This window comes from Propithecus coquereli, unplaced genomic scaffold (assembly GCF_000956105.1).
Source record: "Propithecus coquereli isolate 6110/MARCELLA unplaced genomic scaffold, Pcoq_1.0 Scaffold789, whole genome shotgun sequence".
NCBI classification, from domain to species: Eukaryota; Metazoa; Chordata; class Mammalia; order Primates; family Indriidae; genus Propithecus; species Propithecus coquereli.
The window spans coordinates 411,334-428,364 of record NW_012154051.1 but is presented as its reverse complement, the minus strand read 5'-3'; the positions used below and the strand labels follow the sequence as shown (position 1 = coordinate 428,364).

General features: G+C 50.2%; 1 protein-coding gene across 1 annotated transcript in view; it reads left to right on the top strand.

Moving 5' to 3' along the window:
- Positions 1-17,031, top strand: part of LOC105825190 (RING finger and transmembrane domain-containing protein 2) — a 58,008-nt gene that overhangs the window by 1,094 nt on the left and 39,883 nt on the right. Inside the window, exons 2-7 of the mRNA XM_012662896.1 lie at positions 460-636; positions 1,152-1,210; positions 5,642-6,108; positions 8,041-8,117; positions 11,490-11,590; positions 14,764-14,917. Coding sequence (XP_012518350.1) covers positions 613-636; positions 1,152-1,210; positions 5,642-6,108; positions 8,041-8,117; positions 11,490-11,590; positions 14,764-14,917 — 882 coding nt within the window. The 5' untranslated portion in view covers positions 460-612. The remainder of the gene's footprint in view (positions 1-459; positions 637-1,151; positions 1,211-5,641; positions 6,109-8,040; positions 8,118-11,489; positions 11,591-14,763; positions 14,918-17,031) is intronic.

Below are 17,031 nucleotides of genomic sequence, written 5' to 3'. Positions count from 1 at the left end.
GCTAACCATGCAACCTTCAGAGGAGAAAGCATTCCAGAGAGAGGAAAGAGAAAGTACAAAGGCCCTGAGGCAGGGACAAGCTGACATATTACATGAACAGAAACACCTGTGCAGGTAGGTGGAGGGGCAGGGTAGGAGAGTGGAAGGAAATGAAGTTGGAAACAGGTGAGGCTACATCAGGGCGAACCTGTAGGCTGTGACTGAGCTTGGGTCTCATTCTGATTGCAATGGGAAGCTGCTGGAGGGTCTAAAACACATTTTCTGTTTTCCCCAATTAGGACTGAGTTTGACGATAGGACAAAATACATTAAGTGTCCCAAAGAGGGATCGATGAGAAGCTACCCAGAGATATTGAGCAGATGGAATCATCTGCTTATAGCTACCAATGATGTCCTAACACTTACTGTCAGATCCAAGGCATCCCATGGATTATTCACCCACGTGTTCTGCTCCATCCAGGTTTGGAATCTCTGGGAAGCTCCCCTGACCTGTGCATCCCTCTGGAGAGGAAGAGGAGGGGGAGGCCTGCTCTCTCTGGGAACCAGCGGTCACATCCCCATCAGGAGCCCAAATGCCCAGCTCAGGCGTTGTCAACATGGAGTTCTGAAGTCCATGTGGCTCTTCACAGTGAATCAGGTGACATGTCTGCGAGAGAATTCACGTCTTTATTACCAGTTTATTCACTGTGAGGGCTGGAAGGGAGCTTTGGGTTTGTCCACTCCACCCCCTCCCATGTAACAGATGGGGGATCTGAAGCCACAGAGAGGTTACTGATTTGTCTAGGGTCACACAGCAAGTTAGGGGCAGCATCAGTGCAGAATCCATGCCTCCCAACTGCCAGGCTGCTGCTCACTTCACCTCATCCAACACCCCTTTGCTGCACAATTCATGGCTTTGTCCTCCCATGTAAGGCCTTCTTCCACCTCTGGGTCTCATCCTTCTCATCTGGGAAATGGGCTGATAACAAGTTTCCTCCTGGGATGGAATGTTGAATTGAGGATTGAGTGGCATAAAAGATTGAAACATGGCTTGGAGCACGTCAGAGAGTGTGAGGAGTGTAAGACACGAGGAGTATTTTACAGTTACCTTGGCAATCTGACAGGCAATGGGAGTGTCGGGAGACGGTGACTCACCCCTGTGTTGGGTTTCAGGTGTTAAGGAAAATGCAGAGACGCCACAGCAGCAACACGGATAACATTCCACCTGAAAGGTAGGCATGCCCTGCTTTTATTCTGTCTGAGGGCTCTGGGCTTCGGGTGGTGAGGGGTAACCCAAGACTGGATGAATAAAAGCTACCTCTCAGAGTTAGAGTCCCAGTGACGTCCTTATGCTGCACACTCACTGCATAATAGCTTGCTCTTTTATGGTAATTCTCAATGTGTGTGTGTCAGGTGAGCCACTTGACTCGTTGTAGCAATGATTGTACCTGTGGGATTTTAAGTTATAGAGGTGTCTTAATCTGTTTGGGCTGCTAACAAAAATGCCATGGACTGGGTAGTTTAAACAACAAACATTTATTTTGTACACTTCCGGAGGCTGGGAAGACCAAGGTCAAGGCCCCAGCATGTTCAGTGTCTGGTAAAGGCCGACTTTCAGGTTCACAGATGGCCGTTTTCTTGCTGTGTCCTTGCATGGTAAAGGGATGAGGGGTCACTCTGGGGTCTCTTTTATAAGGACACTAATCCCATTCATGAGGACTCCACCTCCATGACCTAACGACTCCCCTAAGGCCCCACCTCCCAATACCATCACATCCGGGGTTAGGTTTCAACATGTGGCTCAATTAAGGGCCATATACTTCCCACGAGTAGGGACACAAACATTCAGACCATAACGCTGAGGAACACCACAGAGGGGACAGTGACATTGGAAGACGATTTTTATTGCTTCCATTTCCCAGGAGGAGGAGACACACCACACCACACCACGCAGGGCCATGTGGGGAAGCACCAGCATTGACCAGGAGGCAGAAAGGAGCAAGAAAAAGCACAGGCCACAGGCTTTATTGCATTTTCCTCGGGAAAGAGAAGGCAGGCCAGGGGAACAGCTTAGGCTTGGCTGGTTTGAACAACGTCAGTGGGCTCTGGGGTATCGGGGTGGTCTATAGCTGTTTGGTATCTGGCCCGGGGTGATTTAGGGCAGGTGAAATGTTGGCTGCACGTGTGAAAGTCAGATAGCGGAGGTGGTTGGGGTTATGGGCCCCGGATCACAGGGGAGATATGAACAGCTAGTTTGACCATGTGATTAATGGGTGCCAAATAGGCAAGTACTGAATCTAAAAAAATCATGGTTAAATCACTCATGAGCTAGAGTTTCTATCTATTTAAATCCAGGAGAGTATGCACGTGGGGCCTGTTCTCAGGTTGGGACAGTCTCCAGAGCCCTCTGAGCGAGCACATCCATCAAGGGGGAGGCCGCCGAACTTTTCCTCCCTCTCATCCCCCAACATCTGTGCTTTGAGCACCACATTTTGGCCCCCTCCTCTCTGGGCAGATCCACTAATCCTCCTGGGTTGCCTTAAGCTCTAGCCCTTAAGTAGTTAAGTTGGAACCTCAGCCTCTGTCCCTCTAAGGAATATCCTTTCCCGTTTAGGCCGAAATCTCGGCTGGATGCAGGGGAGAGGCCCAGGGAAGGGAGGCCAGCTATAAAAAGCCCCTTGGTGGGTTGAGGCTTCACTGGTTGTACTGGAGGCCCCCTGGGCCCAGTGAACTCAGAGTGCTGGAAACCTCCAGGGGCAGAGGAGGGCTTTCTAGGGCCCCGTGGGCAGCAGCAGAGAGAAACTGGCCTCCTCGTGGGCCAACGTGGGCAGCTGCCAGGACTCCTGCTTTCTGAGCTGAGCTTCTTGAAGTGCAGAAAAAGCTGAAAGATCCCTTGAGGTTCATAGCCATGGTGTTTGTTGTTGTTGTCATTATTAATACTATCACTATTGTTATCCAGAGCCCAAGAGAGGAGGACCACACATTTCCTGGGCTTTGGGAGCCAGCAGGGATGGGGCGTGGTGGGGAGGGAAAGGATGTAGCCATCTTCGGTTCAGTCCTTGCACCAGGTTTATAACGTACCTCCAGATCCAGTTTGGGAAGCCAGAGACCCCAACCCCGAGACCTCTCCAGCCCAGCATGTCCCCGTGCTGGGTTTCACAGGTGTTCCATAGAGAAAAAGAATTCCATGGGCTAAATTTTAAGTTTGGGAAACAGCAGGTTCAAACAAAGTTAGTTTTTTTCAGTTGCAATTTTTTTCTCAGAGCCCCTAGTGTGCTCGTTCATTCGTTCCTTCAAACACTAGTTATGGGGCATGTTCTTTGTGCCTGGTGCATCGTGCTGGGTGGTAGAGACGCAGTCGGGGTCTTTGACGTCGTGGAGCAGGGCCCAGTCTAAAGCTTTGGGTTTGCAGCACCGACTGCATGCTAGAATCACCGGGGGACGCTGGGGAGCTTGAGATGCTGGGGCCCACCCACAAAGGTTCTGATTCAGTGGGTCTCCAATGGGGTCAGGCACCCATCGTAGCTGGAATCTGATGGACGAGCGTACGTTGAGCAGGTGCGATGGGGCGGGGGTGTGGAGACATCGCGGTGACGGCGGCAGTCTATGGTAGAACCCCTTGAGTGGTGAGAAAGGGCACACGATGAGATTGGGGTTTGGGGCCAAATAATCCATGGCATGTGGCAATTTTATCTCTGGGCCTCGGTTTCTTTATCAGTAAGATGGGAACGGTATTGCACCTATCTGTAGGGTTTATCTGAGACTGCTGGAAGGAGTACAGCATGGAGAAGCCCTTGGAGGGCTTTGAGTGGGCGAGCGACATAATTGAATGCAGTCAGCCTTCCATATTCCCAGGGGATTGGTTCTAGAACCCCCACCCTCGGACACCCAAATGTGCAGATGCTCCAGTCCCTTATATAAAATGTCCAGTACGGTCGGCCCTCCATATCTGTGGGTTTTGATCCATGGACCCAAGGTTGGTTGAGTCCCGATAGGAAGGCCTGACTGTATATGTTTTAAAAAATATATCCTGGTCTCCAAGCAGATAATAGATTATACAGGATCAAGTGCGAAAGCAGTTTAAACCTCTCCGGAAGCCGCCCTCCTACTGCCATTTTGTGACCAGATGATATGTAGCATACGTTTATTGAGCACCTACTATGTGTCCTGAGTTGTGGGGTCCACAGGGTGAATGAAGGTCAGCCCTTGCTTTCAATAAGCACGTGATGTCTCTGGAGTCCCCTGGGGTCTGTGGAGGTACCTGCAGGGTGACAGAAGTAGGGAAGGCTCTTTGCCCTTCCTCCTCCTCCTCCCCAACACGTGCACATTGAGCAGATCAGCTCCACCCGTATCTGTGGTGTAGCCTGAGTTTCCGTGTAGTGATTCCATTTGAAAAGAGGATGAGCCCAAGAGAAGAAAGATGGCATTCAGAACTCTGGGTCACGGTGTTCATGGCAAACTGCATCCAATTCTGGGCTCTCCACTCCCAGAGGGGTAACTCTGGGCGCTCTGCTCCTCCAGCAGTAGCCACAAAAGAGCCACAGAATCCTTTGCCTGATTGCAACCCAAGAGATCCTTGCTTGGAACCAGAAAAAGCAGTTTGGCCCTGGAGGTCTTCCATACGAACTAGAGCTAATAGTTCCCTTGTATCGAGCACCTGTTATTGCAAAGGGTATTTTACTGTGATCCCCCCTCCCCAGGAATTCTAGGCAGGAATGGTACTTACACCCATTTTCCAGGTGAGAAAACTGAGTGCAGGGGTGGAAGGCCCCTAGAAAGGGCAGAGTTAGGGCTTGAATGTGGGCCTCTCAACTGTCTTCTTCCTGTAGCTTCTGCTTCTCACCAAATGCAAGCCATGACCGAGGCTGGCCCCTCTGGGGAACTGGGAGCCCTTGAACTTGAAGATTCCAGAGCCAGGGGTCCTTGGGTTTCCAAGGTTATTGTAGCATTATAGAATTCCATGCTCCCTTTTTAATGAAGTACAGTGGTTAGGAAAGCCGGCTCTAGAGCTAGCCTGCCTGGGTTCAAATCCCCCCTGCTCCATCCCTTGCCAGCTCTGCAGCTCTGGACAGGTTACTTTCTGTTGCCTCAGTTTCTTTATCCATAAGGCGAAGATATTAGTAGGGCCTAATTCCAGTTTGACAAGAGGAGTTGGTGAGTTAATCAACATAAAGCACTCAGAAAAGTATCTAACACGTAGTACGTTTTCCGTAAAGGTTATGACTCTGTTGCTATTATTATTTGCATTAGTTTGCTAGGGCTGCCGTAACAAGGTACCACAGACCCGGGGGCTTAAACAACAGAAATTTCCTTTCTTAAAGTTCTGGAGGCCAGAAGTCCAAGATCAAGGTGTCGGCAGGGTTGGTTCCTTGAGGGCCCTCTCCTTGGTTAGTAGGTGGCCGTCTTCCTTGGTCTCTAATGATCTTCCTGTACCTGTCTGCGGCCTGATCTCTTGCTGTAAGGACACCACTGCTGCTGGATTAGGGCCCTTTAGGGACGCCGTCTCTAGATAAGGTCACGTTCTGAGGTCCTGGGGGTTAGGGTTTGGGGAACAAAACAGTTGGGCCCATGACATTATTGACATTATTTGTCCCTCCTCCTCCACTGGGGTCCTGTCTTTGCAGCCACCTGACTTGGTGGGTTTCTCTTCCCGCGTCACCCAGAAACCGCAGCCAGGCGCTCAGCTCCGAGACGAGCGTGGATGAAGGCGGCGTCTTTGAGAGTCTGAAGGCAGAAGCGGTGTCCCCGCCCGCGCTCTTCTCCGGCCTAACCGGCAGCCTTCCCGCCAGCTCCTTCCCGTCCAGCCTGGTGCTGGGGTCCTCGGCCGGCGGCGGGGACCTGTTCATCCAGATGCCCGCGTCCAGGGAGGAAAGCGGGGGCCGGGGCGAGGGGGGCGCCTACCACCACCGCCAGCCCCACCACCACTTCCACCACGGCGCCCACCGCGGGAGCTCCCTGCTGCAGCACGTGGGCAGCGACCACCGCGGCCACGCAGAGGAAGGGGGTGACGACCAGCCAGGGACACCGGCCCCTGCCCTGTCCGAGCTGAAGGCCGTCATCTGCTGGCTCCAGAAAGGACTCCCCTTCATCCTGATCCTCTTGGCCAAAGTGTGCTTCCAGCATAAGCTCGGTGAGTCCCTGGGGACTGGGTGTCCTAGCCTGGGGCTTCACACATTGGCCCCTTGCTGCACGTGGGGGGCAGAGGTCAGGGGTGTCCTCATCTGAAACACCAGGGGAAGGCAGCAGAGGCCGTCCTGGTGCAAAGGGCTTCAGAGTATGGGATTCTGCGTCGGACCTGGGTTCCAATCCTAGCCAACTAAGCTGTGTGACTTTGGGCAAGTCACTTGGCTTCTCTGAGCTTGTTTTCTCATCCGTCCAGTGGGAGTTGTGAAGGAAACTTCCTCAGCTGGTGGGTTGATGTGTAAGAATTAAGAGCCCAGACTGCTTAGGTCTGAACCCCAGCTCTGTCCCTTCCTAGCTGTGTGATGCTGGGTATATTATTTAACCTCTCTGTGCCTCAGTTCCATCATCTGTTAAATGGGGGTTATGATAGTATATACTTCATGGGATCACAGTGACATTACATTTGAGTTACTGTATGTAAAGCACTTAGGACTGGGCCCGGCCAAGAGAAAACACTGTGCAAGTGTAGGTTGCTATTTTTATTCTACTCATTATTAACACACATTAAAATACTTAACATAGAGCCTGGCATGTAGCAAGTGCTCAATAAATGCTACCTATTGTTGTTACTATTGAGGAGTAAGATAATGATTGATAAAGTGCTTGGCCTAGTACCTGACACATACTTCACATTCAATTAATGGTCTCTGATATACTATTATTATTAGTACTATTGTTATGAGTGCATGTTGTTGCTGTGCCCTGCAGGCCTTATAGGCTATTGTTTTAGTCCTACAGTAGGAATGATGGTGAGAATTACCTCGCTGGCCTACTACTTCCCATAAGAAAATATCTTGAGGAGATTAGCCCAGCCTTTATTTCTTATTTTCTTCTCTCTGGCAAGTTCCAGCCGACTCAGATCACTCTGGCTTCCTTGCTGTGGCATTACCATATCAGCCCCGCCCTCTCTGTTTCTAGAAGTAGAAGCCGGCATGTCCCGTTTGTCCTGACTTCTGGCAAACTCAAAGCTAAGCTTTACTCTTGAGTGTGGTCATTTTTGTTTTAAGTTGGCAGGGTTTTTTTTTTAATCAAAAAGGAGACTAGAAGAAAAAGGATCGTGGGATTATTAGTTCTTATTTTATATGTTTTCGGTAAAATACATCTTTTACAAAGTAGATCTGGGAAAACACGTGGAATATGCATATATTGAAAGAGCAAGTGAACTTCGAGCACATCACGTGAAAACAGAATTCTGTCTACAAGTAACAAAAAACGGGACTTAATCATTATTCAGGGAGAATTCCAAGATTGTTGCTTGGCAAATAGTGGCAATTTAATGACTTGTGGTATAAAATTCGGTTCTGTTCTCCCATCTGCCTGGGTCATGTTTGCCTGTTTAGCTGGGATTTTTTTTCCCCCTTTAACATTAAACTTTAATTCCTTATGGTGTTGTACTTTTTTTCTGTGGATGCCTCCAATTCTTTTTGAAAGTAGAAATAATAAGAAGTGCCATTTGCCAACTGCTAGAGATTATGTTCTATAAGTATTACCCTTCCATGGGTAAGTACTGTTATTGCTCTGTCCATTTTACAGATGAGAAAACTGAGGCTCAGCAAGGTTCAGTGACTCGCCCAAGCCTACACAGAGAGGAGGCGGCAGAGCTGAGTTTTGAACCTTACCAGAGTGCACATCTCATGCTCCAAACCCGGGGCTGTCAAGTCTCCCCACGGTGGCCTAAATCCTATCCCCAAGTCAGAATGGCTCAGGGTTCACAGTGATTTACATGGCAGCCCAAATCCCCAAGAAGTGGGATTTTTCTCTCTCCTGTCAGCTCTGAGGGGACCAAGGATGTGTCTTTTTCCAGCCTTGCTCGTGGTCTTGGGCTGGGCCTGACGGATGAGTCTCAGTGGGTGACGTCAGGCCTTCCTCTGTCCCGCAGGCATCGCCGTGTGCATCGGGATGGCCAGCACCTTTGCCTACGCCAACTCCACGCTCCGCGAACAGGTCTCTCTGAAGGTGAGTCGCCTGGCAAACTGGTCTCCTGTGGCTGCTGCCACAAATGACCACAAACGTAGTGGCTTTAAACAGCACACATTTGTTACATGACAGTTCTGTGGGTCAGAAGTCTGAGGTGGGTGTCTCTGGGCTAAGATGAAGCTGTGGACAGGGCCGCGTTCCTGCCGGGGGCTCCAGGGGAGTCTCTGTCCTTGCCTTTTTCAGGGTCTAGAGGTCGCCCACATTCTTTGGCTCACGGCCGCTTCCTCCTGCATCAAGCCGGCAGCATTGTGTCCCTGCGACCACCCTTCCACAACGCAGCTGCCTCGTACTCTCCTCCTGCCTCCTCCCACTTTTGGGGTCCCCTGTGATGACACTGGGTGCAGCTGGATAACCCAGGAGCATCGCCCCGTCTCAGGGTCAGCTGATTCCAGCCCGAATTCCACCTGCACCCTTGATTCTCCCTTGCCGTGCGACCTAACAGGGTCACAGGTTCCGGGGATGAGGACGTGGGTTTCTCCGGGAGGCCATGCTTCTGCCTACCGCCCCTGGGCAGATCCCCGGATGTTCCATCCTTCTCCCCTGCCCTCCATACAGTCTGGCCCGTTTCTTCCAACAGCAGCATCTCCTCCACGTGCCCCCCGGCCTAATCCCTTTACCCTCCTGACACTCAGCCCGTCAGCTCACTTCCACCCCACCCTCATGCTTAAGGCCATCCCACTGATGCTGCTGGGTGGACATGTGGCTTCAACACTGTGCCCTGAACATCCTCCGTGTCTGCAGAGCCCTGGCTATGGGCCTGGCACCGTGCTGAGCCCATCGCATATCTCAGCAGATTCATGCCAGCAACCTGGGAGGGAGGCAAAATCACTATCTCATTTTCCCAGGGAGGAAAGAGTGGCTCAGAGACACTAAGTTCCCTGCCTGAAGTCACACAGCCAGTGCAAGTGGCGACGTCAGAATTTGAACCCCAGCAGTTAAGCCCAGAGCCTGTGCTCATTCCAGGTTCAAATCCCACCCACCTGCACGCCCTCGATTAGGTCACCTTGGTGATCTCAGCCTCAGATGCTACCTCTGGAGAAGGGACTAGTCATGCCAACTCACAGACCTGTTGAGAGGATTAAATGAGATAGTATGTAGAAGGTATTTAGCACAGGCTTGACATATAGAAGACATTTAATGGAGCAATTTTTTAAAAGCCTTTGCTTTCTACTGCACAGATGATGTCATAACAGTCACCATCTCCTCTGAGCCTTCGATAGCATCATCTGCTTTCGTAAAAGCACTTGGGCCTCCCTGTGGCATGGAGGGCAGCTCAGTCTTCATTTGCACAGGAGCACATGGAGGTCCAGAATTTGGGACGGAGCCAGAGGTTCTTCTTGACCCTTAGTCTCATCTTTTTTTTGTTCTTTGAATCAGAATCTTGCTGTGTCACCCAGGCTAGAGTGTGGTGGTGTCATCATAGCTCACTGCAACCTCAGACTCCTGGGCTCAAGTGATCCTCCTGCATCAGCCTTCTGACTAGCTGAGACTACAGACACGTGCCAGCACACCCAGCTAATTTTTCTATTTTTTTTTAGAGATGGGGTCTTGCTATGTTGCCCAGGCTATTCTCAAACTCCTGGCCTCAAGCGATCCTCCCACCTTGGCCTCCCAAAATGCTAGGATTATAAGTATGAGCCACTGACCCCAGCTTGTCTTCTTCATACAGTCTCCTTTCTGCTGCTATTAACTCAATACCATAGGGGAGGCGTTGGGGGCTAGGTCTGTCTCAAATGTAGTAGCATCCAGATGGTGCCTTGACTTGAATTTTTGGGGCTGAGAGGATATTTGGATCCGTGGACAGGCCTCCAGGGGCCCTTGAACCCTATGAGGGCACAGGTGACATTTTGCCTGTCTGCATATTTTCTGTGATGGCAGGTCTGCGTGACCCTCAGTAATCTTAGGAATCTCAGTTTATTACCTTTTGTCCTTCAGACTGTGTCTTCTCGGGGCACTGCTAAGTCCCACTTCGTATTCCACCTTTGGTTTGGATTTACAGAGAATTAAACTGGAATCTACTATTTATTGGGGTAAAAAGGGCTGCCGAGTGGATTAATCACATTGATAAGAGCAGTTGGTTGGAGGTGGTTTCTAGCGTCGTTAACCTTGACCGCTCCTGGAATAATGGGTGGATGGAGATGCATTTATTTCGTCCACTCTCTGAAAACGTGCGTCGTTAACAGTGCGTGGGGCCGTGAGCTGTGTCTGGAGACAGCGTGTCTTGAGCATTTACCGAAACCACAGGGAAGGTTGCACTGGGAAAGTTATGACCTCATCTTATTCCAGCAACGCAGCCGCTCCAGGTCCAGGAAAAGACGGGGTTTTGAGAGTCAACAGCAGAGGGCTCTGCGTTTGTCTCCCAGGGTGCGCAGGCACGAACGTGACCTTCTCTGCGCCTCTTCTGGACATTTCGTAGGGTCGCTGTCAGGCCGGGAAGCTGCTAGGAAACAGCAAACGGAGGAGGGTTTGCAGTTTGTCTTCCTGGGGACTGAAGAGGAGCAAGGCTGAGGAAAGAGAAGTGGGGCTGGGCTGCGAGGGGTTCCGACAGCCGTGTGTGCAAGTTTGGATTTAATCCCATCGATGTGACCTTCCATGGAACGGTCAGTCCAGGGCAGTGACTCAGAGGTCCATGCTAGAAAAAGTGAGAGCAGAAATTTCCAACCTCTAGATCTGAATCTACTGTTCAGAGTCGTAAACTGTTAATAATCTAGGTCCTACCCCTTATCAAGCCTGAAATATGAGCCCGTACCAGACTGAAAGTTTGCATTGAAAAATTTGACTTAATCTTAAATCTTAAAAGACAAATCTTAAATTTGACTTAACGCCACCCCCATTTTCGAACGAGGACATGGAGGCTTAAAACGCATGCCCTTGAACGAGAGTTACTTACCCTCTCTGTGCCTCACTTCCTGACAGCATCTTATGTGCTTTAATTCTCACAGCTCTGTAAGGTAGATACAAAGATACACCCATTTTACAGATGAGGAGAGGGAATTGCAAAGGGTTTAAGGAATTTGCCTGAGGTTGGACATCTCCACACAACAGACCGAGGATTTGAACTCAGGCCATCCAGCTCTGGAGTCCATGCTGCAAACCATGGTGCTCGCCAGCCTTTCCGGATAGTTCTCCAACCAGGTGTCCACTCTTCTGGTACCTTCTCTGTGACGACCCCTTGGGTCCCGGGGGATGGGAAGATGCCAGTGCCCTTCCCTTCACCTTCAGCACCGCTTCCTCCAAAACTTTGACAAAGTGAAACGTTGCCAATCATCAGGGAACATTCTGGAAGGGAACATTCTGGAAGGTTCTGCCGTGTGCACCTTTGGTATCACAGATCTCTTGCTTTGTCTCCAGGAGAAGAGGTCGGTGCTGGTCCTCTTGTGGATCTTGGCGTTTCTGGCAGGGAACACCCTGTATGTGCTTCACACATTCAGCTCCCAGCAGCTATACAACAGGTGAGCGGGGGCGTCTGACCCCCACAGTGGGACAGGGGGGCTTTGTGGGGCTCGGGGCACACACCCCTTCACTTGAGGACGACACCCCAGCTCTGTGTCACATTGTGACTTCCACATTCCACCCTGCTGTCATTACAGCCTAAACCCGCACTGTCTAATAGAAATATAATGCAAATCAGATATGTAAGTTGACATTTTCTAGTTGCCACGTGGAGAAAACTAAAAGGAAACAGGTGGAATCAATTTTAATAATAGCCTGGGCTGGAGCACAGTGGCATCGTCTTAGCTCACTGTGGCCTTGAACTCCTGGGCTCGAGCGATCCTCCCACCTCACCCTCCGAAGTAGCTGGGACGACAGGCACATGCCACGATGGCCAGCAATTTAGTCTCATTTTTCAAAAAGTGTTTGGAGATCACTGAATAGGAAAATGTTACCAGGACACACGCCTGTAGTCCCGGCTACTCAGTGGGCAGGAGGATCTCTTGAGCCCAGGAGTTTGATGCTGCGGTGAGTTATGATCTCGCCGCTGTGCTATAGCCTGGGGACAGATGAAGACACCATCTCTTTAAAAAAAAAAAGATAGAAAATGTTGCCAGAATGTTATGGCTGTGCATAAAACTATCAGGGCTGTTGGAGTTGAGGGAAGATTTTTTGTGGGTCGTTGGGTGGAGGGTTGGCCAGTGAGGACCTCTAGGACAGGGCTGAAACTCAAGTCAAGCTTTCAGATCACGTATATCTGTTTGGAAAATGGACTTTGAGGAGTGAGCAGTTTCACCACTTTCTAAGGCCATCTCATAAAAGCAATTTGGGGGTTTAGTTCCAAGGCATCAACACACGGCGCATACCCTGCAGTGGTTGCACGGTCCAGAATGTCAGGGTCCGGGTGGAGGGTGGAGGAGGCGGAGTTTCCTAGAACCTTGGCTGGATCTCCAGCTCATGCCATTTTCTGGGCATGTTCCCAGGCTCAGACCTCTGTGCCCCCATCAAAGCAGCCCTGAGTCAAACTGGCAGCTCAGAAGGAGAGAAAGAGAAAAGCAACAGAGCCGAGTCCTTGTCCTTACGGAAGTCACTGGTCTAGAGCATTTGTACGTGACACCAACCAACCATTATCTTAGTTTATCTTCCTAGCGACCCATTTCACAGGTGAGACAACTGAGGCCTTATGAAGCCCTCCCTAAGCAATCTTAGCCCCAGAGACAGCCCTTACCAGCGAGCTTGAATCTTAGAATTTGATGTCTGATGACCCACATCGGAGAGTCTTAATTCTGCCAGCTTTGTGCCCTTTGGCAGATAATGTAAACTCTTTGAATATTCCCGTTTTCTCATTTGTAAAACAAGGACCAAATCAGTTCTTGCTTTCTCTACCCAAATGGGTTAATTAGGAAGGCCAGTTGTCATAATACACATGAAAGTAAACTATAAAACACTGGACATACCATATCATAATTAATGTTATTTTATGGTTAATTACTATAATTATTGGTGACGGTACCTAAGGAGGAGCAAAACTGGGAATAAAATATATCAGTCATTAAAGTTTATACAGTACTTTGGAAGTAAGTGGGCTTAATGATTCATCTGTGAGAAAACACTTTTGCATTCCCCTACCAAAAGCAAAAACAAAAATAGCACTGAGAGAAAGGAATAAAACCCAGGTAGATGAATCGAACACCAACTGGTATCTTTGAGATAAAATGGAAAGCATAAGGCAGATCTTTGTTCTGTTGCGACCAGGGAAGCGTAGCAGGTTTGGTAGAGTGTGGAAGTCAACCAGCCATCCCCAGGGAAGGGCACAATTAAAGTTCAGGGCCGCAGACCCTTCCCTGTGTAGGGTGAGGATGGAGAACACTAACTACGGTCAGGATGTCTGGGTTCCAATCTACCTCTGTCCCTTAATGTTTGTGGGACCTTCTGCATGTTACTTTACCTTTCTGTGCCTCGGTTTCCTCACCTGCAAAATGGGGTGAATCAAAAGCACCTTCCTCAGAGAATTGCTATTATCATCATCACTGTTGCATGACAGGGTCTATAGTATGTCTAATATCAAATCCTGCCAGTAACACTGTCAGGGAAGGAGCAGTTCCCATTTTATTGATGAGAACACTGAGGCTTACAGAGAGAACTTTATTTGCCCAGGGTCCAATAACTGGAGAAGACTGGGTTCAAATTCAGTTCTGTCTGATACTAATACCCTTATGCTTATGTAGTGTGCGTGACCTTGGCCAGCTTACTTCACCTCTCCAAGCCTCAGTGCCTTATTTATAAACCGGAGATAAGCAATGCTTGCTGCAAAGAACTGTTGCAAGGATTCATTGAGCAGTGAGCAAAGAGCTTAGCACAGTGCCCACCTGGCATCTCAATTCCCTTCCTCCTTCATAGCGTCTGCCTGTCTTCCTTCTCTCCTGTCTTCCTTCTTTCCTTTCCCCTCCTCCGGTAGAGCCTGTCGTGCACCCATAAAACTGAATGGCACTGCTGCGGTTTGCTTTGTCCCCACCAAAACTCAGGTTGAAATTCGATCCCCAGTGAGACGCTGTTGGGAGGTGTTTGAGTCATGGGGGGAGACCTTCATGAATGGCTTGATGTGGTGGGGAGTGAGTTCTCGCTCTGGTGAGACCGGATTCTTTCTTGTGGGAATGGATTACTTCCCAAAAGAATGGGTTGTTATAAAGCCAGGATGCCGCTTGGATTGTTTGTTTGTTTTTTAACAATAAAAACACCTGTCCACTTTGCACATGTCCACTTCCCCTTCGACCTTCTCTGCCAGGTTATGATGCAGCATAAAAGCCCTCACCAGAAGCCAAGGCCGTGCCCTTGAACTTCCCAGCCCGCTGAACCATGAGCTAAATAAACCTCTTTTTTTTTTTTTTTAATAAATTACTGAGTCTCAGATATTCTGTTAGAGCAACACAAAAAGGACTGAGACAGGGACCTTAATGATGCTCCCAGCCAATCTTGTCATTTAACCCTCAAGGGAACTGAGGCTCAGAGAGGTTAAGAGATCTATGTGAGGTCACACAGCAGGTTAGTAGCAGATTCAGGGAAAGGACACGGATGTCTGACTGCTGGTTCAGCGCTCTTTCTACATGTGCTATTTACAAGCCTCCTGCGTAGAAGGAGCTACTGAGGGCCTAGCTGGAAGTGAGCATCTTGACTTTCTGAACCCTCCCCCCAGCCTCATATTCCTGAAGCCCAATCTGGAGACCCTGGACTTCTTCGACCTGCTGTGGATCGTGGGCATTGCAGACTTCGTGCTGAAGTACATCACCATTGCCCTCAAGTGCCTCGTCGTGGCCCTGCCGAAGATCATCCTGGCCGTCAAGTCCAAGGTAGGTAGGCACTGGCTGCAGCCACCGGTACCCCCAATCTCAGGGCGCCTCCTGGAGGAGGAAAGCATGGGCGAGGGCAGGGCTGATATCAGCGCGGAAAAATCAACAGAGCCTGGGCGCCTGCCACCCGCCTCTTACAATTCCTTGAAGTTGAGTGTTGCTCTGTGTTGTCACCGCCTGCTTGTCACACCTCCACCCTCCAAGTACATTCTTGCTGAGTTACGTTGTTTCAGAGCTCCCCGTGATGCAATTTTCATCTGCATTTCACCTGGGAGAGGAAAACAAACGTGGGCGTGCTCTGGGTCCTGCGTCTCCCAGGGAAGGATGGCCCTCATAGGTTTTTACTCTTGGTGGCTTCCAGGAGCTCGTCGTGTAATGGGGACCAAGGCTCGGTGACCGATTAGTGACGTGTGCCGTGGACTCGGGAGGGGAGTGGTAGCAATGATGCTTTGCTGTGTGCTGTAGGGAAAGACCCACAGGCCGGTGTTGGAGTGAAGAGGTCTTGGGAATAGCCAGTGGAATTCAGAGGACCGAGTGGGGCTAGGACAAGACGTCACCTGTAGGATGTAATGATTGCCAGTGGCTCTGTAAGGTGACTCGAAGGGAATTGGGACCAAAGCAGACGGACTAAAGAATCCCTGGTCTCATGTTCTCCATTCTGTAAAAACAGCCCTCTCGCAAGTTCAGAAAGCTCAGACTTTGTGCCAGGCACTGCTCGGCAGCAGAGCCGGTTGGCATTGACCATCGGTACTGAGTGGCGACCGACCCCACCCATGAGCCAGGGCAATCTCCGAGCCCATTTTTGTCCCCCGACCCCTCATTCTTACTCCCCTCCCCAACTGTGTGATTCATCTGCTTGAGCCAAAATCCTAGGCTGTTGGGGTTTTCTCAAATGAAGCTGCAGCTATGGTGCCCAAAGGCAGTGCTAGGAAGTACAAAATGGCATAGAGACAAAAATTTTAAAAAGAGACAGAGACATGGAGAAGAAAAGCAAGAGAGGGAATAGTAGACCTAAAGAAGTCCTAAGGGTCTGTGTGGTGGCTCACTCCTGTAATCCCAACACTTTGGGAGGCCGAGGCAGGAGGATCACATGAGGCCAGGAGTTCGAGACCAGCCTGGGCAACATAGGGAGACCCTGTGTCTATAAAAAAATAAAAATTAGCTGGACATGGTGGTGTACGCCTGTAGTCCCAGCTACTCGAGAGGCTGAGGCAGGAGGATTGCTTGAGCCCAGGAGTTCAAGGTTACAGTGAGCTGCGATCGTGCCACTGCACTGCAGCCTGGGCAACAGAGCAAGACCTCATCTCTAAAAAAAAAAAGTCCTAAGATGCCTCCTCCCCTTTACCCTTCCCAAGACCATGATATCCATGACTGCTTGCCCATGGAGCTCTTCTCCCCCTACCACTACTACCACCCACCCCTCAAGGTAGGCACTCTTATCCCCATTTTACAGACAGAAACATTGAGGCTCAGTGATCCCCCCGTGGACACTTGTTAGAGCCAGGATTTGAACTCAGGTCTGCCTGATGCCCAACCCAGGGTTTTCTCCTAGCTGTCTAATCTCTGAGGATCCTGGCCAGGTGATTGTTTTCATAGCTTGATTTGCCCTTCACTGGCTTCATGTTGTAGGACTAAGAACCCCAGGGAGGGTCCAAGAGCTATACTGTTGGCTTCCTTGGAATCAGCTGTGCCCCAAGGGGCCAGGTCCTGCCAGGGAACGCGGGTCTCAGCCACTTGTGGACACAAGGCACATCACCCTCTCTTGAGCAATAATGTCCTTCCCTGCACCCAGCTAGAGCCAAGACCTGACCCCAGCAGCCCAGGCTGGGGAGGAGCTTGGGCCGCAGCCAGCACTGAGATGTGTTGGTGTCCTTCCCCCCCTCACCTAAGCACCTGTCGGCTGCTGGATTTTCATTGGCTCTTCACAGCCAGCTGGGTCAGACGGAGAGGTAGGACAGGCAGAGCCCACTCGGTGGTTGGTGCGAAATGACACTTGAGAGCAGATTGTTCTAATTAGGACGAAGAATAACAACTGAAATAGCAAACGCTTGCGGGACACTTACCCACCTCTGACATGAAGACGTAGAAATCCACACGCAAAGCAGTGCTCACTT